Below are 24148 nucleotides of genomic sequence, written 5' to 3' on the forward strand. Positions count from 1 at the left end.
TTTATTTGCAAAACATTACAGAGAGGGATGATGGTATTCGAAATCAAATAATAGGAAAGAATTGCAAGAGAGCTACTGAAAAAAAAGGTAGTGAAGGAGGCCATGTAATTCCAAAAACTTCAACATGTTTGAAATATGCATATGAGATAAAAAGAGTAATGCAAGAATATATTTAAAAATTTTCAATAACATTTCCTATTGAAAGTTGAAATACAAGTTAAAGTTGAGTTTTGTCTGATTTAAATATATCATATTAGAAACTGATTTTGGTTTCCATTTCAAAATTAATTGATATTGAGTGGAGTGGCTCAACACCTTATAATGTAATTGCAAAAATTTAAAATTTCAATGCGAGACATTCTCCTAACAGGTGCAATTAAGTTAAACATTAGACTAAAATTATCCGAGTTTCGACAAATATTTAAAATTATGCGAATCAATTTGAATCGGACGGAGTTCTTTCCGGTCCTAGGAGAATCAAAAGTAAGTACTTGGCTCTTCAGTCTATAACACAGGCTCCGTCGTTTTGATGAATTGGGTCAAAGGGTATTTCGGCCAAATCGCTCACCGCCCTTTCTTTTCGCCGACCAAGATAAATACCAGCAAATTAAACTTGAAGCTGGGAAAAAGCCCTTTTCGTCGTCTGAGAAGTGTCCGGTGAATTTTGCCCCCCCCCCCCGGTCCTCCGATCACTGTAATTCACGGTTCACGAGAATGGTCTGCGAAAAGTGTATGTATTAGACCTATAGCTATTTACTTACCTTGTATGATTAGGGTTCTGAAGTTGGATTTGGCTTTAGTTTTTCTTTTTAATTTCTGTTTAACATAATAGAAATGGATTATCTAAATCTACATGTATAGGTGAGAAAAAGCTGTCGAAGGTGATAGTGCCGGACAAGTGGAAGGAGGGAGCCCACAATACCACCGAAGGAGGCGGCCGGAAGATTAACGAGAACAAGCTCCTCTCCAAGAAACACCGGTACCCCTTTACTTACTTTACTCACTTAGGGTTACCATTTAATTCAGTTTTACTCATATGTCTCAATTTACAGTTGTTAGATTATGTATTTCTTAATTGAAGTGGCTGTTTTGATTGAAAAGATTGATTTCTTTTTGTTTGTTTTACAACGAATTTTGTAGCATGATTTAATTTAATTTTTTAAAATTGAAGTTGATTTCAGTTGCTTGATTCACCAATGTAGTGGAATTAAAAACTTTTACTAGCTGGGGTAAATTCAACCATCATGGATTATTGCTGTGCAGTTGCGATTTCTGGGATTTTATAAAAAAGTAGCCTTGTTTTGTTGATGAAGACTACTCTGAAGTATTGATGTGGCAATGTAGTTCTGAAATCCTGATTAGTAGTTCTTAGAAGTCTGTGAGATAATCTTGTCCTTTGTTTTTGCTGGTAGTGCTTGATTCTAAATGCTTTTATGGGATGTGATTAATAGTTGTATCGTGTACTATACTTATGTTCTTTTTATTTCCCCCTTTTGGAATATATCAACATGTGGTTGAAGTATGGAAGTGTAACTTCGCTGTCTGTTGATGAGGTTGCTGGATGCTGCAGTGCTTTAGAAAATATATTTTCATTGACGTAATACACTCTGAATTGAATGCTTCTGATTGGTTACACAATTACAAGAAATCCCACTCAGTGCATGGGCTACAGCTTTCCTTTTGCTAAAACTTAACGGATGAGATGATGCAAATGTGTCTTGCGCGCCCACCTCCATGAGAGAGAGAGAGAGAGAGAATGTGTACACAATATTTCTTCAAAACTGCCTTCTTTTTACTTTTAATGAAGTTATGCTAGTGAGGTTTGCAAAAATAGAAGATCTATGAGTAGTTTTGTCAAAACAACTTTGCTAATGACTGCTTTTTCCAAGGGTGGGAGGGTCACTTCAGCATTTTGTTGCTGTTTTTGTTTACATCAGAGATTAATTGGACCTGATTTCCCTTTTGAGCATTTTTGTTAAAGGCTGTCATCGGGTTGCATCAGTTTTAATTGTTGAAATATTTATGTTTGGTTTGCTACATACTTATGTTTTAGTGTCTTTGTATCTCAGTCATGTCATTGCTGTCGACAAAGAAGTTTGTATTTTCTGTGTGCATTGTACATAGATTGCTAGTATGTTTAACTTTTAGATGCTTTTGATATGCTGCCAGTTGTGATTTGTGGAACCTTTATTGTCTTTCAGATGGACGCCTTATGGAACAAATAGTGCAACAACGAAATGCATTATTTGCAAGCAGCAGGTGCATCAAGACGCTAAGTACTGTCATACCTGTGCCTACAGTAAAGGTACAAACATTGTTGAAACCATTCTTTATGCCATCTTCTCACGCGTGTTTTTATTATTTGCTTTCCCTGTTTCTTAGCACTTTCTAAATTGCAGGAGTATGTGCAATGTGCGGGAAACAAGTACTGGACACAAAGTTTTACAAGCAAAGCAATGTATAGTCCACACAAGTGTTTCTCTTGTGGACCGTAGCATTGTATTTCTTGGCCTAATTGGTCTTGGAATCATCTGTGGATGTTATCAGCGCAAGTGTTTGTGGAATCTGCTCAATCCTGTCCTGTATAGTCCTCAATCAGCTTATGATTCTGTTTTTCTGTTTTGGCCTTGTAATGTTATGAGGAACGTGATTAGTTCAAACTGTGCAACGTCTCGCTCTGTTTTGCTGCACTTGAATCTCTGATATTAGTACGTGTTTTCTGATGTAGCAGATGAGATAATTTGAATAGGTTTGGTTCTCAATTCTCATTACATTGAGGAGGGAGTTGAAGACTGGAAATCAAGACATTGACAATGAGAAACTCTCTTGCTGATTCGGATTATTACAGATCTGTATCCTCCACGAGGGGACGCCCAGTTAATACATATTCCAAGCCTAATATTCTGAGGTGAGCAAAGCAAGTGACTGTGCTTTGCAAACCGGCATCAAAGGTTTTTGCAGCATGTCACCATAAAGCTTATGGTATCCATTTTCACGAAATCTTAATTGCCTTAAAATTTTATTAGAAGCAAGCATTAACTGCTATACTAATTATTGCGACTACATTGACTAGTTGAATGTCGAGAATTCCAGTATTTCTCAATTTCTTCTGCTGATCTTCCAGGTATCCTCCCTGCTATTAGAGACCACCTAGCAATGAAAGGGTGGATTTCTCATGATCAGTCAAAAGAAAACCACTATTTTAAGTAACAACGGAAATAAGACGGTGACAAAGTGTGATTTACCTCTCGCCAACCAAGTTAAACATCCTAATTATCAAGTCTTCTTCTTCCTCCGAGAATTCAACCTTGGACTCTCCGCTCTTTTTCTCTGAGCCAAACTCATTACCAAAAATCAGGGAATCGATTCTTTTGTTTATCACAATGAACCAAAACGAATTGGAGAATAGACAGGAATTAAATGAATACTACTTAATCGAGAAGAACAAAACAGAGCGGGGGCAAACTTGTACAAACATCAAAGAGGATATTGGCAATGGGGCGGGTTTACCCACAGGTGACAAATGGGGCAGGGGCGGGTAAATTGTCAAAAACTCCACCCCTCTCCCCCCACCTGTACCCATAGGTGACTTTTTTTTTTTTTTTTTGGTATTGAAGAGGAATATTTCATTTTTAAGTACACTTTTTTTTTATACTGTTACTGAGAGGGTTTGAACATTTTTAAAGTAAACCTATCTTCGCAATATATATATATATATATATATATATATGATTAATTTTCTATACACTAATAGCGTATACACTTTCATCATTAGATGCATGACACATAATTCAAATTTGAATTTAATAGTCCAAGACAACATTACATTCAAACTGTTTTTCCTCAAAAGTAAGATTTGTTTGTTGGTGGACAAGGCAAGCCGGTGCTAATAAATTGCAAAGAAAAGGTAAGCAAAATAGTTACAAATTCTTTCTTTTTTTTTTTTTGTCAGACCTTTTCAAGTTAGTAATTAAACCTAATCCCAAAGTTAACCTCAAAAGCCGGCAACTCTTGAGGCAACCTTGGGGACTTAACTACCCAACCCTCAAACCCCTTAGAAAGGATGTGGGACAACGGAAGGTTAGTAGGGAAGCCTCTGCTAGGCCTTAACAAATTCTTTCAACTGACACAATTTCATCAAACTGAGAGTGAGTGAGTGAGTGGTGGCTAAAAATGGAAAAAGGTATGTGGCAGAGAAAGAAATGAAATAGACAAAGAGAGAGTGGAAGAGGGTTAGATTGAATGTTAATAAATTTCTTAGTTTCTCTAACGTTTGATGTTTTATGTTTAAAATATAAACAAAATTAAACCATTTAAACTAACCTACATATAAACTTGTTAATGTAGCAAATATAAAACTAATTCATCAAAGTTTTAGTCTGATTATTAATCAAGACTAGTGGAAGAAAAATCCACCCCCCCCTCTCTCTCTCTCTCAAACCCCCCCACACCAAGGGCAGTCACCTGCCAAACAAATAGATTGACATGGCGTTCGATCCTCACCCCCTTTAGTCCCTACCAACGTGTATTACTACTCAAAAGAAAAACAATAAATATGGAAATAATCAAGTGAAATCTTGTTTTAGAGAGACCAAAAAAAAAAAAATTTAAAAAAAGCATCAATGTAAGGGAGGGGGAGAGAAACATTACATGTGTTGACCTGGTAAGTTATGAGTACAAGTTTCATCAGAAGAGTGTTCAGCTTCAGCCATTTGATTGTTACCACAAGCCAAATAAGCGAAGAACTGAATTGTACCTGTTGGAAAAGCAATTAAAACAAATTGGGGAATGTGGAGTCAAGGGTACGAAGATAGATGGGGAATGTATTTTACTGCCACAGCAGAGAGCCTTATTACATGCTAGAAGTGGATTTGAATTGGTTGGCCCAGTGTCCATTACATAAAGTCCAAATGGTGTCACATCCAAAATTCGGCCTGATTTGGCACTTGAGTTTTTTTATCAAATTTATTTGCTACAAAATTTTTTAGAAACTTTATTCACAGTAATCTCAAAAAATATCTCAAAATTTTTAAATTATACATTTCAAAAATATTCAAAATTTACACACTTCAAAATAAATGTATTACACTAAAGCAGCACTGTACAAAATATTTTGCATGGTTTTGGAGTTAATTTTTAGTCTCAAATTTGGAAGTTAATCCATCAAATTCAATTCTGTCAGCTGAATCTCGAAAACAGTCAATCTAAGCTCTGGTTCCACCTGCAGTGGTGGAAGGCTAGAAGCCGATCGTTCACTCATCTAATAGACTGAGTGTGAAATGATCCTTTGATGATAAGTTCACCCATAAATGGATTGTAATGCTTTTGTCTGTTAGCCGGAAAAGAAGATGAGATTTGACCTTACCTTTATTAGGCTGTTGATAGATCACTATCATCCATTGCCGTGAATGATAAAAGTGAAAGCAGTTGGGATTTTGGACAGAAATCAGTCTGCACAGACAAATCGCTCAGAAATATGGTACCACTGCAAATCGCTTCATCAACTAATGTCTGCTTGCCCTCGTATATAGTATATACTGCCCAGAAAAATACGTGTCGCGACTGCTAGTATCATGCAAGCATGCTAAGGCAATAACTCGGGGAAGTAGAAGCATACGGAATAATTACATGCATCACAAATTTGTACAAAGAAACAAGTTTGCTTTGCCCACAATTCCTTTTTTTTTTTTTTTTTTTTTTTAGAGGTTGTCATTTTTCACTTACTCCTTCATTGATTCGAAACTTTTCAACTATACGTAAAACGTCTTATTGATTTGAAACTTTTCATTTATAGGTAAAACGTCTTATCAAACTCTTTTATTAATTTAAAACTTTTCGATTGCAAGTAAACGTCTTATCGACATTATACAGGTAAAGTGTTTTACCACCAACCATATGCATTACAACATTATGCCCAAGAGAAACTTTAATTTGATATTGTCACTAGTAATTTATACTGGCGATTTGGTGACTTTTCTACGCTCATACCACAACCACATGATGAGAAAATGATGGCATGACCGGAGGTGATCAAGGGAAAGAATACAAGTAGGCTCTCGAGATTCACGATTCACAGAAGTAAAATGTAAAATCACCGGGGCCATCAAAGGACAAATCAATTACTCTTAGGTCAAGGAATCAAATTCCTAAAATAATTGATCATCGAGCAAGTTTTAAAATTCTACTTAGGTAAAAGTCAAAAAATCAAATTCCTTAATCTGCATTCTAATATCCAAACTTTTCTAAAAAGATTTTGCCAATAGCGGTTCACCGGATTCCCCTTGACTTATTTAGATCCCCCTCCTCTTCCTAGCGTAGAATAGAAATAGTTGTAATATAAAATCTATCATGTCGACAATAAAAAAAAAAGGACAATTGTTCACGTGAAATGAGCGTGAACACCTGTTAGAAACTTTTTCACTGTTAAGCTTTTAACATCTTGGATACATCCAGTGACTTATACATTAAAGATACCACTTTCCAGCATGTTTTTCACGTTTACTTGGGAAACGGAAGCCATGAGTAACAGGCGTATTTACGCATCAAATTGGGAGTAGGCCCTTATAGCAATGGCGGTTAACAACCAGAGGGTAGAACAGAGCGGAGAAAGAATTTAGAAAGCTCAATCAAAAGGACTACAAGTTTGTCAAATTTTCTTGACAAACATTATCCAGAATCCTTCATCAAATTGCCCGAACTCTTGCGTTTATAACGAATATAAAACTTCACGAGATAGGTGAAGAAAAGAGAATCATCCAGTTGATTATATTGTCCAGCTTTGGTGCAGAAAGAGATGAATTTTCTGCAGCCATCACAAATTTGCATAAAGAGGCTCCTAACAGAGACCATCACTAACGGACATATGAGAATGCAACGTTAACAAACACTTTGGAACTTCACTTTTTAATTCATTAACAGTACATGTGACAGGACTATAACAAGAGGCACAAGTAATTCATTAAACTTCACCCTCGCAGCAGATGCAGCCAAAGATGCTTTCAATTGACTTGTGCAACTGAGGGGTTTTAGAAACCATGAATCTTGATGTTTTCCTTCTTCACAATGCCAGCCTGATCAATAACAAACCGAATCTCAGGAATAACAAAGTAGCAGATACTATAGCATAGGGTCTGCATGAAGTGAGAATACCTGAATAAGAAATGTAGATACATTCTTCCGCTGATCACCTTGAAGTTGGATGACCTGTTTCCAATCAGAATAATTAGAAAACACACACACACACACACACACACACAGAGACTAACAATATCTACAAATTGTTTACCTGGCCCAGTTCTGGATCCTGGACAACAGTACCATTGCAGCAAAAATCCTTCTTTAGGTCCTTGAGTATTTTGTTATAACTAAACTCCTTCTTCAAACCCTGGACTGTAGTCAGGCTTTTTCTACCATTGCGCTGCTGTATGCGGATATGCACATACTCTTTTGACCCCGCACTTGAGTTATCAGCATTTGCATCAGCGAAAGGATCTGTCAACATAATAATAAATTGCCTTGCAATGAGAAACTATGCCATTAAATGAACCATAAATCCTACAGGATCTAATGAGCTTCAATCGGGAGTTGACAGGATATAATGTGGTCCAATCATCAAGCAAATTGCAAATGACTAAACAGTGAAGCATGAAATAGTAGTATGTTGTCAAACTGCTTAAGACTAGTTAAATTGGATTTCGTGGTTATACCCATATTTATTTACACCACCAATTATGACAAGAGTGACAGATAAATGAGAGGCAGCAATATCCTCGTTTTGAAGAATAAGGTAACCCAACTTTAACTTGCAAAAAGCAGTTCATACATGACAGGCACAACAGTCGATCTTTTTCTAATCAATAGGCCTGCCAAGGATATCATGCAGTAGTTATGATCAAGACCTGAATTAAGAAGACATCCTACTATCTTCGTTGACACTGTTTTAACTTCAAATCTCCCCTAAACTGCATAACAATTGGCATGCATAAAAGAGGAAGAGGACTTTTGGTGTGACAAAGAGCAAAAACCAGATAACTGGCTTCACATGTTCGGATGTTCCTGCTCCTGACCTGCAGAATGTACTGATAGACATGCTCTTTCAAGGGAAGATCTGAAGCGATCTGCATATTTGAGTTCAATCCTATTGTAAATCTAAAGAGATGAACTTTTTGGGCCTGAAAAACTGTGGTTAAACCACCAAGCCCAAAAGTGTACAATGAAAACTATCTTTCAAGTTTCTAAGCAGAGAGATTTCCCTATTCTATCTGCTCCTGAAGCAAGCAAGCAATCAGGCTCTGCTTAACCACCTGCTCGAAGTTTTCATAAACAAAATCTTAGATTCTGGTAGCAAATCATTCGGACAACAAACAACTATATCCAAAAGACCAAAGAAACAGACACAAGGAAATACAATGATTAGAGAATACATGATCTTGAAACAGTAAAAAACATGGAGAATACAGGATCTTGAACAGTAAAATACACAAAACAGAATTCCCCATCTAATTCAAATGCTTTTGAGTAGAAATATGTAACAAAACTCTTCATAGAAAAGACAGTGCAGGGAAATCAAGGAGAAGCGATGCTGCAACCCAAAGACAGATACAACTTGATACATGACTACATAAACAATAATTGCAGAATAAGTAATTCACACGACATACCAAAGGTGGTAGGAATCTGGCTGTCGAGCTCAGACATGAACCTTGGCTGCAAGAGTTCAAGATAATAAGTAAACATTCCAAAAAGGCATATTCACTTTTTACATCACAGTACTTCTCAAGAGTTTTACAAAAAAATATGAGGATTCAAACATTTATCCGGGGGTATGGATGTTAAGAAACTTTCAATATTTAAACCTATTCGGTAGAAGGAGATGCCAACTTGGCATACATTTCTGTGTGTCATACAATTATTAACGTACCCTTGACAAAGAATGAGCATCATATGACATAAAATCTCCAAAAGGCCAAAAAAGATACTGCCTTTCTACCATGTCAGTAAATGTCCAAGACCTTTTACCCAAACACATCTAGTGTACTTCATGATAATTGAAAGGAAGGACATGTTAGCAAGAACGCCGCAGAAATTGATATTCAAGTAAACATGCTGAAAAATAAGCTCAGATTAGTGTCTTAACATATCTAAGCAATCCTCGAAAATTCAAAAAAGTGACCTAATTTTGAAATCTTTATTGATTCTTTTCGTCTTTAATGTCTCTCGCCTCCCCCCCCCCCCACCCCAACCCACCCACCCCCACAACCCCCTTCTGTCTTTCTCTCTGAATAAAAGAAAAAACTTATCCTAACATTTGACATAATCACAATTCTCTACTCAACAAACAGATAGAAAATTTCAATTGCACCAAGAAATTTAATATAAAAGAAGAATTAGTGATTCAAGCATAAACTTTTGCATAGGCATCAGTTCTGAACACAGAAGAACACAAAAATAAGAAAAATCAATAACTCGATACCTACTGAACAGCAGAACCCAATCCAATTCATTACTCATTAGATTTAAATAAGAATAATCACATATCATGCTTTCCAAGACGAGGCAATCAAAACCCACAATCTATTTTAATTGTATTCAACAATAAAGCTGTAGAATCAAGAAAACAAAATCTAGGGAGGGAGGAAAGAGAGAGGGGATTACCTGATCCGGAAAAAGGATTGTGCAACTGGGCTCGCGGAGAAGATGATAGGAGTCCTCAAAGAAAGATTACCAGCTAAAAGACAAAAGGGGAACGGGTAGGATTGGAGGAAGCAGAAGACTCAGATGTGCCGTTTGTTTTGTTGTGTCTGAAATCTGAATCCAGGATTTGTCGTGTTTTATAGTGAGAGGAGTCAGAGAGATGATAAATTATGCCGTACGCATTGGATGGGTGTCGTTGGGAATTTTGGATATGGATTTAGATTTGACCAAACACTTGGACTTCCGTTCTACTCTACTTTTTCTTTTTTCTTCTTTTACTTTTCTGGATTCTCTTTCTTCTCTTTTTTGAAAATATTTATTATTATTGTCTTTCTTCGTTTCGTCCCATGTTTTCTTGTTACTGAATGATACTAGCATAATTTTAGAAATTCTTTTTTCTTTTTTGACAAAAATCTCAGTCTTAGGGTATTTGATTAAATTTTATAACTACTATATATGTGAAGTTTTTTAAATTTTTTTATAGCAATGAAATAATTAATACATTTATCTCAGGTTTCTGAGGTAAGATTTATGGTAGTACATCAAATAAACATCCTTGTAGTTGTGGAGAATTTTAAGTCAATAGATTTTGATAATTCAAAAAAATGAACTTACTAAGTTTTAAACGGCTATTACCTTCCCATAAATAACATTATTTAAAATGTAAATTGCACAAAATTGTCTACTTAAAATATGAAAACAAGGGTGTTTTTATTGCCGAGGGGAGGGTAAGAGGAGGGAGGTGGTGGCGACGGTTGGTGGTGGTGATGTGCGGTAGGAATTTTTATGTACGGATTAAATGTTTTCTGAAATTATTTTTAAATTGTATTCCTGTACCATTAGATCGGAATTGAAAAGTAAATAAGTTTTTGAAAAACAAAATCCAATCTAAACAGAGCCCTTTGCGTGCGATAATTGAGCTTGTTCCGCCCATGGAGAATATTCTATCCCTTTTTTATCTTCGTTCTCCCTTTAGCACTGAATGTTCATCGCTGACAAGACCGGCGAATAAATTATTATATGTTCCCAATCAAAAGCCTATCTGCCCTCCTACAAAGTAGAAACTTCAATAGATCGGAAGGAACCAATTCCGTTTATCTGCCCTACATCTTTTGAAGCATTCGTTGTTTCCTTTTTTGTTAAATAAATTTTAGAACTTTTGCATGGCTTGAGAATTAATTCTTCCTTCTTTTTCGGGCGCATTAAAGGCCGAAAGACTTGGAGATATCTCTCTCTCTATAGTGACCCCACTACAGAGAAAAAACTTCTCGTACAATCTGCCCCAAAAATGCAATTGAGGAGGCTCTGTAAAATATGCCCAAATCTGCAGAGACTTGAGGAAACAGCTATAGGTTAAACAATGGGAAAAGCGATCAAGAATCAGAACATATACTTGAAGCAAGTACTCAAATCAACCGAGACCTTTCCTTACACATGGATCAAAATTCTTTTTGCTGAAGTGTGGATGATGTCAAATTTTTTTGAAAAAGTCAAGCATTCTAGAAGAATGGTTGAACTTATGCACACTAGGAATCTTGGCAGGCATACAACTTTACTTGTCTAGGCCATACTTGACCATAAACATCCTTCTCTGCATAATGACGATCCCAAGACCAAGGAACATCTGCATTTGAGAAGAAAAGAAAAGATGTTATCTGCAAGCAGCATGGTTCAACAGCAGTTCAAAGGAAGCAACAGGAACACAAGTGATTAACCTTCCCGGGAATAGGGTTTTGGTGGAAGCTCATAAGGAACAGGCAACTGTATCACTTCAGTTTGGTCTCCTTGCCAATTTAGAGTCACCAGCTTCATTCTCTTCGTTTCAGAACTCTTCTGCAGTCCACCATTATCCTGATATTGATGTGGAATATTCCTTATCAGCCATTTAACATCCAGTATATATAAAGAACTTGAAAAAGAATTAACAGGCCTGTAAAGCTTTACATCAGAGGACTTTGCAATATCTGTACAAGAAAATCCACAACCGGGTTTAATGGAAGAAGGCAAAAAGAGCACTCCAAGCTGGAAATAGTTAGGAAAAATAAGTGTGTTAGTTGCATTAAGGAATAGAAGAGGCAAGCATGGGAAATATGAGTATAAGTTTTCTAATCTAAAGAGACATCTAGAGATGTTATGCTCAATTGATAGTCATGAGATAGAAAAGGGCAATAAAAAGTATGATAAACTATATTGCATTTCATCATTGCACATAACCTCGATGACGTATCTCCAAAGAATAAAGATACCTCGTAGGAACGGATCATCAGCTGGGAATTGCCTTTCTGAAGAGCCCCCCAGGCAGCTTTGCTGAGGTTGGCTGAAGTGAGCAAGAACCACCTGTTGATGGTAACAGTATGGAAGAGAACAAGAGTTCAATAGGTAAAAGCATGATTTATGAGGTGACCTAAAATCCAGAAAGAAAATGTGAGATGGACTCTTACGCAAGATTTTGGCCATTATACCGCGTGAATGTCTTTATGTGAGGCATTGCACGACTGGAATAATTATAAAAACACCAAACATAAGTACCCCTTAAAAAAAAAGTATGGCTGGATGTAAGTACCTAGAAGCATTAGAGCCAAGAGTTTTTGTACTCGAACTATACTACTACTATGTTGGTTTGAGTCAGAAAATGCATTGATGCTTCATGCAGTTATTTGGAAAAGAGCATCTGACTGTCTATAGTTTGGTTAATGTCATGATTCATAATGCTTCTACACTTTTGAGATCATAGTAACTACTTGGAATAAAATGCATAAAAAAAATGTAAAAAACAGCTCAAAGATCCACAAAACAGAAATTGGTAAGAATCCTGAAAAGTCTTTGTTCTTATTTAGGCATCTCCATCAAGCAAAGATGTTTTAATTATAATTTTTTTCATTTTCCAAAAGGACCAAAACAAATCTTGAAACAATGAAAGAGTAGGAGTGGAAAGTTTTTCGTCTGTGTGATCAAAATGCCCAGGTGTCATGAAATATTATCAAATAGGACTAACATGTAAATTTTGATGACTAGAGAAGAAAAGGGGTTATTGCTCATACAACATAATCAGATTTAAGCTACAGCACAAGCAAAAAGCAGGATAACAGTGTGAACATTTGTAAGCTTTTTCTGTCCAAGGAGACCACGATAAAAATGGCAGCAGACATTCAGCAATATTTTTTTTCTCCAAGTTTCAATACAGCAAAATGTAAACAACCGCAGATAGGAACTCATATACCAGCGACCACTATGGTTAGCCTTCCATTTTGCCCAATATTTTTTCAGAAATGCTTTCTCCACATTCTTTAGTGGACTTGGAATGGCATTTCCAGCTGCATATCCCTGCAAGGAGAGCGAGAGCAGAAAGAACAGGAAAAAATAACTGAGTACAGAGCACAAATCAAATAAAAGCTCCGAAGATTTCAGATAAAAGTAAGAAAGCACAAAAATAGTTCATCCATGTTCAAGCCCCATGCAAAGCTAAAACTCATGTATTATAGCAATCCATCTTAATACATAAATGATCTCCTATTCAAGAGTACCTCTAAAGAATTTCTGACATCTTCCACTGTTGGCCATATTATTAATGGCTCCCCTACCCCAAGGGGCTTTTTATCTCTTGTAACTCCAGCACTCATAGATGATGCAAATTCCAACATCCACTTCTCGTCCAAAGAACCTAGGGAAGAAAACTGCAACAATAACATTACAGGAAACGATTGAGAAGATCTTGCAAACTTTGTCATGCTACAAAAGAACTGATAGGAAAGATACAGGTTAAATGGCAGGAAATATTATGCAGGGTAAAATCCTTTGTGAAAAATATTTTATGGTAGGAAAGATACAGGTTATATGTTTCATGTATCAGCAAAAACTATTGCCTGAAGTACATGCCAAAACCCCAAAAGATAGCTATATGTATTCAAAAGATTGCTGACAGTCATCAAGCTACTACAAGTAGTTTTTTGAACTGAGATGAAATTCATAAAGGTAAGACTTAGTATATTTTCCTGGAACACTTGTGAATGTAAAGAATTGATATCTTACCTATTCCAGCATTGAAAATTGCTTTCCTGGATATAAATATAATATGTGCTTAGCAAAGTCCAAAGAAAGTAGACCAGTGAAAACAAGTATTACTACTAAAACAAATAACTAGGTCATCATTTTCTGAAACAGTGTATTCCCCTACATGCCAAGATTTCTCCCATTATGCTGGATACTACATAGAATCAAATGATGGAAATGCAGAGAAGAATTCATTCTTACACATGCAGATATCAAAGAGAGCCCAAGCAAGGACCAAAAATACTTGATAGACAAAAGAAGAATTTGGGATCCCAAATTACCTGGTAAACAAGAGGAGATTTTTGGAACTCCTCACTGAAAGTACACTCCTGAAGCACAGTACGTAACTTCATATGTCCCCACTTTTTTAAATTGGAACCTGAATGATATCCAGGGACTGATGCAATTAGCCTGACCTGGAAATTATACAACTCTTAGATATTCAGCATAAGCTATCATAATCAAGGATAAAGATGATTTAAGACAATCCGGAAAAAACAAAAAGAGAAAGGGAAACACCAGAAGGCAACACTTAAGAAGATCATGTAATATGAGCTTAGACAGTAACTAGAAAATATTAATTGTTCAGATGCTCTTCAATTGATCATTCGATACAGTTTCTATGGATTCTTCATAATGTATTTACAGAAACCATTTTGGTCCCTGGAGTGGTGATAGGCAGAAAAAGAATTTTGGGTGCAGAAACATTGAAGACAGAACATTTTCCTACTTCAAAAGCATGCGACCATGTAAAAAAGTTTTTTCACAGCCTTATATCAACAGCAAATAGATTATCAAAGTTACAACAAAACTTTGATGTGAATGGCATCTAAACTAGAACATGAAACCAATAGGTGACATCATCTTACAAAATTATGATCATCTCAAAATGAGTAGTCTCAGGTATCCAGTATACATGATATTAATCCTTAACATCATTTCATACCAAGCAAAGCAATGTACACTGGGGGAATTGAACAATTCAAAAGACTTGAGTATCAAATAGTACCACTGCACTGGTGTAATCAAACTTTTTGAAGAATGAAGGCTTAATACTGTAACTGCCAAGAGCAGGTAAATCAACATTGAATTCTGGCCACTGAAAACAACAGGACAAAAATGAAACAATTATGAGAAGAATAATAGTCTAATGAAACTTGTAAAGGAGAAAAGTAAGAAAGAGAATGTCCTTTAACAACAACAGCATTCATAGGTTTTACTCTTAAAGCAAATTCAAAAAGCAGTTAATATAGATTCGAGAGTACTTTTGTAATACATTCTAAAATCAGAAGTGACAATCTTCAATTAAAAAAAACCAGTCTCGTGATGTCCAGAAAATCATACTAGCTTAGGATATATGAAACCAGAGCAACTCACCTGATCTCGAGATTCTGCAAAACTAAAATATGTGTCGAGTGTGAATTTTCAGTAAAATTTTTAAATCTCCAACTTAATATTCAATAAGGCCCAAGATAAACAAATGAATCTTCTAAGACAAACGGTAAACAAGAATATGCAAGCTTGTCATTAGAATGAATAGGTGGAGAGAAACAACTATCATGAGTGACAAATAAGACGACCATGACAAGTTTCAGAGTAATGTTTCTTTCTATAAAATCATCAGATGCTAGATCAATAAAATGAGATCTTCTGATGATCAAGTTTCAGTATGGAAGGAGTATGAGACATACACTATTACCTTTAACATGGTCAGATAATCAATTAAATCGCTTTCAAAACCACATCCTTTGCTTGCACCGTTATTATCCTTCCACGGAAAATCTTGCATCCACAGGCCTTGGCTCTTGTTATTCCAATCAACGTGTATCAAATTTGCCGTATGCACAACAACCCTTACTCCTTGAGGATAGACAAGAAGCATAGCTTTGGAATGATGTGTTCCAAATGAAATTGGTAATGGAGGTTTGTGAAGGATCCAACTTGCAGGCTTTTTTCTCTGAAAAAATGATCAGCAAATAAAATTGAAGGCTTGCATGCAAGACGATTCAAGAGCAGAAAATGGTGAAACTGCCAATTTCGTAAACCTTCATGTACTCCAGTATGCCATCACTCTCTCCATGGATGACCAAAACATTAGGCACTTTTTTAAGCAGAGGACATGCTACACCAAAAGGAAAAAAAATATCAGCAAGCACTCAAGGAATAGTACAGACCTTGATTAGATGAAATGAAACCAAATATGATACTTTTTGACACTTTGACAGTCCTTAGAAGCATAATGTTACAGATGACCTAATAAAGGATCTGGATAATTACCACAAGTCAATAGGAAAAAAACCATCCGTATAGTGTGGACATGCTCATAATAACTTACAAAAATGATATTTTACTATTCAAGAGAAACAACGAAAGATTCAATCAGTGTCAAATCAAGACCAGCCAGTAACCACCAAGAAATATTGAAAACTACAATCTCTCCAGAAACAACCCCAGTAAATGACTGCAATATCTGAGCATAGTTGAGAAACAGAAGTTGTTTATGCACAGTGGTACTAATGACATAAATAAGCAGAATCATAAAGCAATGGAATGTTAGAGAATTCAACCAATCATTTCCTGCATGAGAACTTTGCAACAGATGAATTGGTGGAGAGAAGCAGAATTATGGAAACAAATAAAACAAAAAGCAATGTTGCAATGACTTGGAACAATTTAAGGTACAACATTGTCCGTTACAAAGCAAAACAAATTTGCATAAAACTCCAAGACTTTATCATCTCTTTGCTCTTTTTGATGCACACTCTTGGTAGAATTAAAAGAGTTCCCAGAAATATCAAAGATCCCTTGAACGAGAAAGCAAGTAAGTTAAAACGCCACTAACGGAGTGAGATTTACAACTAGTGCAAATAGAACTTGCCAGAAAGTAGCCAATCGATGTCCACCATGTAATTAGAAAGTATAGCAAGAATAACATTTCCCTGCAAAACAGAACAATGTGTAAGGTGCTTATTTGAGAAAGAATGCCCATCAGCTTCCAAGCTTACTATTACTTCAGCAAACTTAGATCTGCTCTTACAATTTTCTAACCTAAAAGCATTGTTATTCAGCCTGAAGGATCTCTCTAAGTAGTCTTCATCCATATTTTCCACTCCCTCCCTGTCTTCTTGTTTCAGATTGAAGGGAAAGCAAAAGGCTACATGATTCTAAAAAACAAAGCAATAAACCACATCTCATATCCTATATTGCTCTTAGCAGCGTGCGGTTAATTACCTAGCAGAGCTTACTAACAGGCACATGCCCTCAAATATCAAAATTCTAAACATAACTGGTTTTCACTTACCTGAATCACGTCATTGATTGAGACCGTGTTAGTATTAGCCCATGCTGGCAGCCCTTGCACCCGTAATAATCGAAAAGTTGACGGTAACTTAGAATTAGGAACATTAAATTGACGAATACCCTCCGAAGATTTATCTGTTTCCTTGCCATTATTCTCAAACCATTTCTGACGAGAAAGAAAAACAATTGAGGCATAAAAACTGAAAGTTTCTCCGCAAGTAATATTTTCTACTAAATAACATTGCATACATTATATATAAAAATGCAAAACCAACCTGAAATGGAGGACAAAAAGTACCTTTTTTGATTGTTCAGCCAGAGGTTCCAATTCAGATTCACCGTTGATTCTCTTCTTATTACGAACCCTGTCTTTGCTATAACTACTTTCTTCATCCCAACACCTTTTCTGCTTATTACTCATTAACTTTTCATTTTTCTCACCACCAGAAGCTACATACTTAAAAAAGTAGTGGCCAGGTATCAACTCTATAATATCACCATCCTCAATTTTCCATTTCTCTCCAGATAAAAGCTTCTTCCTTTCACCCTTAGTTCTTAGAACAACAGGGTTTGTTCCTTCCTACAATTTAGTTACTCAGAATGGAAGAAAAAGAATACAAAAGTTGAAGAAAACAAGACATCATAGGTTAGATGAACAAATTTCATATCGTAGAGAGACTTATGAACGTGTATGTCCCTGGGTGGAACAACACAGTCTTGCGAGTTCAAAAATGTTACCCTCCAAGTTCCCCAAAATTTGATTTTGTTCCAACAGTTTTTTTTTTTTCTATTGTTGCCCTTACAACCAAAACCCCATCAAAATCTTAAAGCTTCTTTAGTGTAACCTTCTGCTAACAATATTTCAAGTTTAAATTTATTTGCAAAAGTCAATATAGTAAATTGAAATATAAACAACTGAAAAAATATTATAACTTGTAAAACTTTTCATTACTTATCTGGTCAACAATCTATCATCCTTTAACTCTGTCATCCATTTATTTTCAAAATGTAAAGAAATAAAACCACATCTTCCCTCTTGCAAAACTCTTTCTAGGCCTGAATGGTCCACCCAACTGTTTATTTCAGAAATTGAGAGCAATAATCCTGGCTGTCATTCCAGCAACAGGTTCTCCAGCTTTTATTCTACTTTTTACTTCATTTATTCCTTAACTTTAAACTCTACTTTTTTTTCCCCAACTTAGCAACATTCATCATAAAAACCTCGAGGCTCTTAGTAGATAACATTAGGTGATTTCTTATCGATGTACATTGCCAGAAAAATGCATAATGTGCTAAGTTTCATAGCATAGCAAAAACGTCAATAGTCATCATACATAGTCCAAAAATCAAAGAAATAACAACCATGTGTGTATGAATGAGAACGTGTAAGTAGGTTTACCACAGAGACTTCGCTAGAGCCATCGGAGGCAACATTAATGCTGAGATGCTTCCGGCTGAGGCGTTTATCGGTGACTGGAATGCAATTCCGGCCAACAACATTGAGCCCTTTAGATAGTAATATTTTGGGAATTGAGCTCTCTTCTTGCCCTACTTTGTTCAATGGCTGCAGAAATCCCACCTTCCATAACCCAAAAACGTGGAAAGACAAACAAGTACATTATCATAGTCAACCCAATACAGCAGAGAATTGGCAACATGTTACTTAAGAAAGAAATCATCTTTGCAAATGTTCAAGGAAATTTTACCCGAGGAGAGTTGGATATACTCATTCTTGAATTAACGTCCAAAGGATGAGAGAAATCTGGGATCAGAGCCGGGTTTGTCACTGAGGTGTGATAGGATAGTCTTAATTTGTTTTACTCTGGAGAGAAAAAAGTGAAAGTGCAGCAAATGTGGAAGGTTTTTGTTGGTGGGTTTTAAGGTTGAAGGAAGCGTTCGCTGGTGGTGGTGGTCGTCGCCGCCGCCAAGACAACTTCGCGCGAGGAGTTAGTTTAGTTGACAACCCACGTAAGAGATTTTCTTTTTTTTTTAAATTAAAAACAAAGGAAAAAAAATTCAGACCTTTTTTCATTTTTTCTTCAAAGGAAAAATGGGAGGACTCAAGAAATGAATCGAACCAAAAACCTCTGTGGTGTGGGATGCTCACTGCTGGCATATGCAAATCTATGCTGCCATGTTTTAGTAAACCCCTACTTTTAGTTAAGTGTGTAATGGGCCTCTAACCCTTCAAATGATCCAAAGGTGAAAAAGGTTGGAGAAGGATGTATGCAATTTTGATAGCATAAATTATGCTGAGTCAAGGAAGCCTTTAGGCTAAGTTTGGGAGTTTAGGATAGAAAAGAGAAGAAGGGAAAATTTAAGTTATGAGAGAAGAGAAGAGAAGGGATTGTTATGTTGTTTGGGAATTAGTGGAATGATTTTGGATATGAAAGTCATTAAATATTTGTTCAACACATTTTTAAGGATAAAATAGATATTTTAAAAAATTTTCACAAGTTTCCTCCAACTTTCTCTCCATTTCTCTCCAATTTGGAGGAAAAATTTTGCCTACTATTCATCCTCTTAAATCCTACCATTTCCCTTCTTTTCTTTTCTACTAAAAACTAATAAATGAAGAAAAACCTAACTTTCTCTTCTTTACCTTTCTCTTCTGTCCAAATCTTCCACTCCCAAACGAACCCTTAGACTTAGCCACTAAGCCTTTGGCCCGATAATCACCACCAATCTTGGTGGGATGGAAGATCCCCTTCTCTATAGATTAGGTTAGATTAGAAGGAATTCTACCGTTGCGACAAAAAAGAAAAAAGGAAGTCTTTAGGCTTAAAAGTGCCGGATGGTAAGAGTTAGGGTGCATTGGGTGCATGTATGCCAATTTACTGTTATTTTACATTAAATAATAAGTGAACAACTTATCACTTATTATTTTAAATAAATTTTATCTAAACAATTCAGAATCACTCAATTAAGACATTCTATATCTTTGTAATCATGCACCTCTATGAATATATTAAAATCTGAACCATTAAATTTTAAGTGCCAAATCGAATTGTTAAACACAACAGGTTATTATGAACTGCGTAGTGTCACATCACCACAACAGGTTCCAGCATTAAGCAGAAGTTGCTCACAATTACACTAATGACACCGCGAAACATCAACAGGAACCTGGCCTATTTTCTACAACAAAATGTATCCCACCGTCGAAAAGAATCCTCTTCTATGGTTTGACCAATAAAAGTGTTAACTTGAGTATGGTATTCTTGTACTATTAGATATTTCCCCGATTGATGGGAAAAACTCCTCCAAAATTGTCAGCGTGAAATAGTCCTGCCTACTGCCTGCTGCCTTCCATCGTGGATGCAATCTGAGATTTGTCATCTTCTGCGCTTTGATTCTTTCCGCATCTCAGCAAGGTAGCTTTGCAAATTGGATTTCTCCCATAGACGTCGCTGTACAAGATCTTCCTTTGTTGATTCATCTGTATACCACACCAACAAACTACTTTAGGATTACCCAAGAATTATGAAATTCACAAAGAAGTGTTACTGTAAAAATTGGCCCCTAGTTACATTCCCAAATTCTTTGATTGGCATTCTGCCCAAAAATGTTACAAAAATCTCGGCACAACAGAAAATGTTTCAAACAAGCATTTGAAATACAGAAGCATTTCCAAGGTCATTCTATGCGGGCAACAGTAATCACCATTGGTGCTGAAACATCTCAACTCTCTACATCTATAACAGTAGCTCAAAAAATTAAAAAAGAAAAAGAAAAAAGGGTATATAACAGTGGGTCTGGTGCAAGATATATCCAAATAATAAAGTCTTCCTATAACTGTCAGTGAGATGATATGTAGTTACCAATGAATGTCCATGAATCAGGCGGCACGCCCAAGGATCTTTGTGTCAAATAGGAGGCATCTTCCCATGAATAAGGAGATCGTTTGACGTTGTACCTCCAAAACCAACATCCATGCCACAACAGCAGCTGTGGACGTAAAGCTAATCAGTAGTTTTCTTGTACATAGCCAAATTCAAGATTCTAGGTTCAAGCCTGCATGACACTAGCTTCTGAAAAATAACTTGGGCTAATCAAAATCTCATACATTGGTATTAAATTTGAATGGAAAATAGTTTCTGGATATGCATACTTTCCCAATAGTATATGGAAGAAGAATGAAACGAATGCCAAGAAGTCCCCAGACAGATGGCTTTTCAGCCCCTTTAATCTGCAGTTCAAGCTCGTTGCTGAGGTCTTCTTCCATTTTCCTGCCACATAAGCATAATTACACTAAATGAACTGCAAGATTTTGAATATTGGTTCCAGAATAAAAGAAGTAATCATATAAATCAATACAACAATTAAGAAGCCAAAGCCAAAGAACAGTACATTATGGACCCAGTGTACTTCCATCCCATTTTCTCTCCGCTCCTCTGTTGGACACCAAACCACTCTCCCCCCAAAGAAAAGGCTCAAATAAAAGGACCAGAGGGAAGAAATATAATAGTAATAAAAATTGAACTAATTTCATACTTGTTTATTTGCTTGTTACTCTTCTTTCTAATTGTCATTCCACCTGTGCGTTCAAGTTCCAAAGCCTTCAGCTTATTTTTGAAAGCTGGTGTTCTCTTGACCATGTCAACAGCCTGCAGGAGAACAACCAAGTGAAAATGTCATAGGAAAGTCAATGGAACCACAATTATCAGGGTCGTAGAAGAACCAATGTTCCAGTAGGTAGATCAGCATTATAAAGCACTAGACAAAAACGACAAAGGCAACACAAGGGGAAAAATAACCTCCAAAGTAGAAATTCTGTGGAAAAAAGCATAAAATATTCTATAGTTAATCGGTGGTGATCTGATGTAAGCAGACATATGTATGATATTGTTTGTATCTATTGCAGTGTCATCTCACTAACAGTTGATTTTAATTACAAGACCTGAAGAAACCAAGTGGTTTACAGGTATATAAGCCATAATAAAACAGATCATAGGATAAAAACATCTCGAAACATACACCTTCCGGAATCAAGCTTAGCATTTTTTTTCTCTGAAAATTAAATAAGAAAACACTGAGTCTTTAACCTCAATAGTATCAGATGGATGCAACATTTGATACATCCACTTACCTGCTTATACCTTGTCCACTGGTTTAGATATTGAAATGCAGAAAGCACCAATAGAAGACCCACAATGACAGCACGAGGATCCTATAATAGAGGAAGGAGGAACAGTCAACATATATACAAGAAAGACTCAAGTAAAATGATTTACTGATTGGCCACGTGAAATGTGTGATGACGGAAATTATAGTTATCTGTTAGGAAAAAATCAAATTTATTTAAGTAAAACATTAAAAATAAGAGGGAAAAAATGGAGAAGGGTCTCACTGTTTTGTGACCGTAATAAGCCCGGTAGTACCTAGCTGTATTATAAAAGACCTAAGGAAGGAATACCAAGCATTGAACTAGTTAACAGCATGTTTGGATGAATGAATCAAATGTTGGTAAACAACATGTCAGGAACAGTGAATCAAATAGCTGGTATATGATAAAAAGAATTGTCCACAAAAACAAGCAAATTAACTATGTTTGGAAGTGTGGTTTACAGTAACCAACTGGCCAGGGGAAGTAACAAATTTACCAAGAAGTAACTCAACCATACATGGCCGTGTAGTACACTTAACGACCAAACAATTTGATGCCATGTCATGTTAAATACAAAGAACATGTCAAGCCTATTTCTCAAAGATGGGGGACACAGGGAAGGTAAACAAAGCATACTGGGCTAGAGGTGATTGAACGCCTGAGAGACATGTGGGAGAGATGCAAATGATAATCACATCCTGAAATTGACATAATATGCATCAGAAAGCTAAAGTTTACATCTTGCCTCCTAGGCACATTTTAACTTCTCATTCTAAAATATGTACACAGGGAACAAGTTTAAGTTGATACTTTGAGATGTAAATCATAAGCCTCTAATTTGAAATGATAAAAGAGCACAAATTTACAAGCAGAATCACTGACAAATACAGAATTCACAGCAAAAAACAGAGGTCTAAGAAAACAAAACAAACCTCCTCTGGATGTGCAATTGCATAATCATACTGTTCCCTTGTTGCTTCATCTTTCAAAATCTGCACATAAAACGATCATTATCAATGTCTACAAAAAGTCTTATCGCAATCATCCACAATTATATATGTGTACACTTATTTATTGTTCTCATCAAAATAGCCACAAGCCACAGCAACCTTAATAACAATTTTTTTTTTGTTTCTTTATTCCTTAGATATTGAAAATAATTTCTTTTAAGCATGGACTTAGAAGTTCGACAAACTTAAGCTGAATTAGAACTCACTAACTGAAAATTAGATACATATAACTCGGTATTGAGTACAATACATTACACATAATTAAGTAACCAATTAATCTTCATCAAACTTTAAAAGCTAATTATGTAAAAGAATTACCTCATACGCATTTGCTATTTTCACAAAAATTTTCCTTGATTCCGGATCAGGATTTTTATCCGGATGACTAAATACAAAACACCAAAAAAAACCAATTAATTAACGACTTCAGATTAAAAGTGCAGAAATAAATACATATTACAACACAATAGAAGAAGAAGAAGAAGAAGAACTTACTGTTTGAGTGAGAGCCTATAGTAAGCCTTCTTTATTTCGGAGGCATTGGCATTTTGAGGAACCCTAGCAATCACACGAAGTTTACAAAAGTTAAGTTAAAAAATGCAGGGAAATTTAGAGGAAAGAACCTTGGGGAAAATCATAATAGTTACCCGAGGAGATCGTAGCAGTCGTCCTCGTCGCAGTATATGGAGATCGACGGCTGGATCAGCAGGGAGAATATGAGAATAACGATGAGCACGCAGCGGCTGATCGGAGCTGTTGCCGCTGGCGCCATGGCTTCAATCCTCGTCTCCAAAGTCTTCTGTCGTCACTACGTTAGGAGTGTTACTTTTTACTTTGTAGCTCAGCATTGGAGATTGGAGAGCAGAGGGCAAGATTTAACTGTAAGTTCAAATTACCATTTTGTCCGCCTAAATCCCTTTCTTTTACTCCCAACTCCCATGTCCATTTCAAGATTTATTTCACGCATTTGGATTTTCAATTAGTCACT

The 24148-nt window shown here is 36.1% G+C and overlaps 4 protein-coding genes across 5 annotated transcripts; 1 reads left to right on the top strand and 3 right to left on the bottom strand.

Annotated features, from left to right (window-relative positions):
* Window positions 1-573: 573 nt before the first annotated feature.
* On the top strand, window positions 574-2847 carry LOC113761587 (cysteine-rich PDZ-binding protein). The gene is made up of 4 exons (XM_027304653.1): window positions 574-730; window positions 862-979; window positions 2202-2305; window positions 2400-2847. The coding sequence occupies exons 1-4, from the start codon at window positions 715-717 to the stop codon at window positions 2462-2464; spliced, it is 303 nt and encodes a 100-aa protein (XP_027160454.1). The 5' UTR covers window positions 574-714; the 3' UTR covers window positions 2465-2847.
* A 3832-nt stretch (window positions 2848-6679) lies between these two features.
* On the bottom strand, window positions 6680-9872 carry LOC113762360 (protein translation factor SUI1 homolog 1). Its single transcript, XM_027305776.1, has 5 exons — window positions 9655-9872; window positions 8661-8706; window positions 7286-7491; window positions 7150-7203; window positions 6680-7070 (listed from the first exon to the last, which is right to left on the bottom strand). The coding sequence occupies exons 2-5, from the start codon at window positions 8695-8697 to the stop codon at window positions 7026-7028; spliced, it is 342 nt and encodes a 113-aa protein (XP_027161577.1). The 5' UTR covers window positions 8698-8706; window positions 9655-9872; the 3' UTR covers window positions 6680-7025.
* A 1186-nt stretch (window positions 9873-11058) lies between these two features.
* On the bottom strand, window positions 11059-19075 carry LOC113764131 (tyrosyl-DNA phosphodiesterase 1). The gene is made up of 16 exons (XM_027308195.1): window positions 18750-19075; window positions 18443-18622; window positions 17342-17623; window positions 17045-17209; window positions 16622-16682; window positions 15789-15865; window positions 15443-15700; window positions 14753-14842; window positions 14025-14159; window positions 13218-13367; window positions 12914-13017; window positions 12135-12188; window positions 11940-12030; window positions 11638-11715; window positions 11409-11544; window positions 11059-11317 (listed from the first exon to the last, which is right to left on the bottom strand). Exons 1-16 carry the CDS (start codon window positions 18771-18773, stop codon window positions 11220-11222), a joined length of 1983 nt encoding a protein of 660 aa, XP_027163996.1. The 5' UTR covers window positions 18774-19075; the 3' UTR covers window positions 11059-11219.
* A 908-nt stretch (window positions 19076-19983) lies between these two features.
* Window positions 19984-24018, bottom strand: LOC113761535 (chaperone protein dnaJ 50). 2 transcript variants are annotated; one of them, XM_027304561.1, is made up of 10 exons: window positions 23808-24015; window positions 23656-23718; window positions 23479-23545; window positions 23083-23142; window positions 22394-22444; window positions 22133-22213; window positions 21538-21650; window positions 21155-21272; window positions 20865-20991; window positions 19984-20482 (listed from the first exon to the last, which is right to left on the bottom strand). In XM_027304561.1, exons 1-10 carry the CDS (start codon window positions 23930-23932, stop codon window positions 20379-20381), a joined length of 909 nt encoding a protein of 302 aa, XP_027160362.1. In that variant the 5' UTR covers window positions 23933-24015; the 3' UTR covers window positions 19984-20378. The 2 variants fall into 2 exon arrangements, with proteins under 2 accessions (XP_027160362.1, XP_027160363.1); XM_027304562.1 differs by lacking the exons at window positions 19984-20482; window positions 20865-20991 and adding an exon at window positions 20996-21074 and having other exon boundaries at window positions 23808-24018.
* Between the last annotated feature and the right edge of the window lie 130 nt (window positions 24019-24148).

Source organism: Coffea eugenioides, chromosome 2 (assembly GCF_003713205.1).
Source record: "Coffea eugenioides isolate CCC68of chromosome 2, Ceug_1.0, whole genome shotgun sequence".
Taxonomy (NCBI): Eukaryota; Viridiplantae; Streptophyta; class Magnoliopsida; order Gentianales; family Rubiaceae; genus Coffea; species Coffea eugenioides.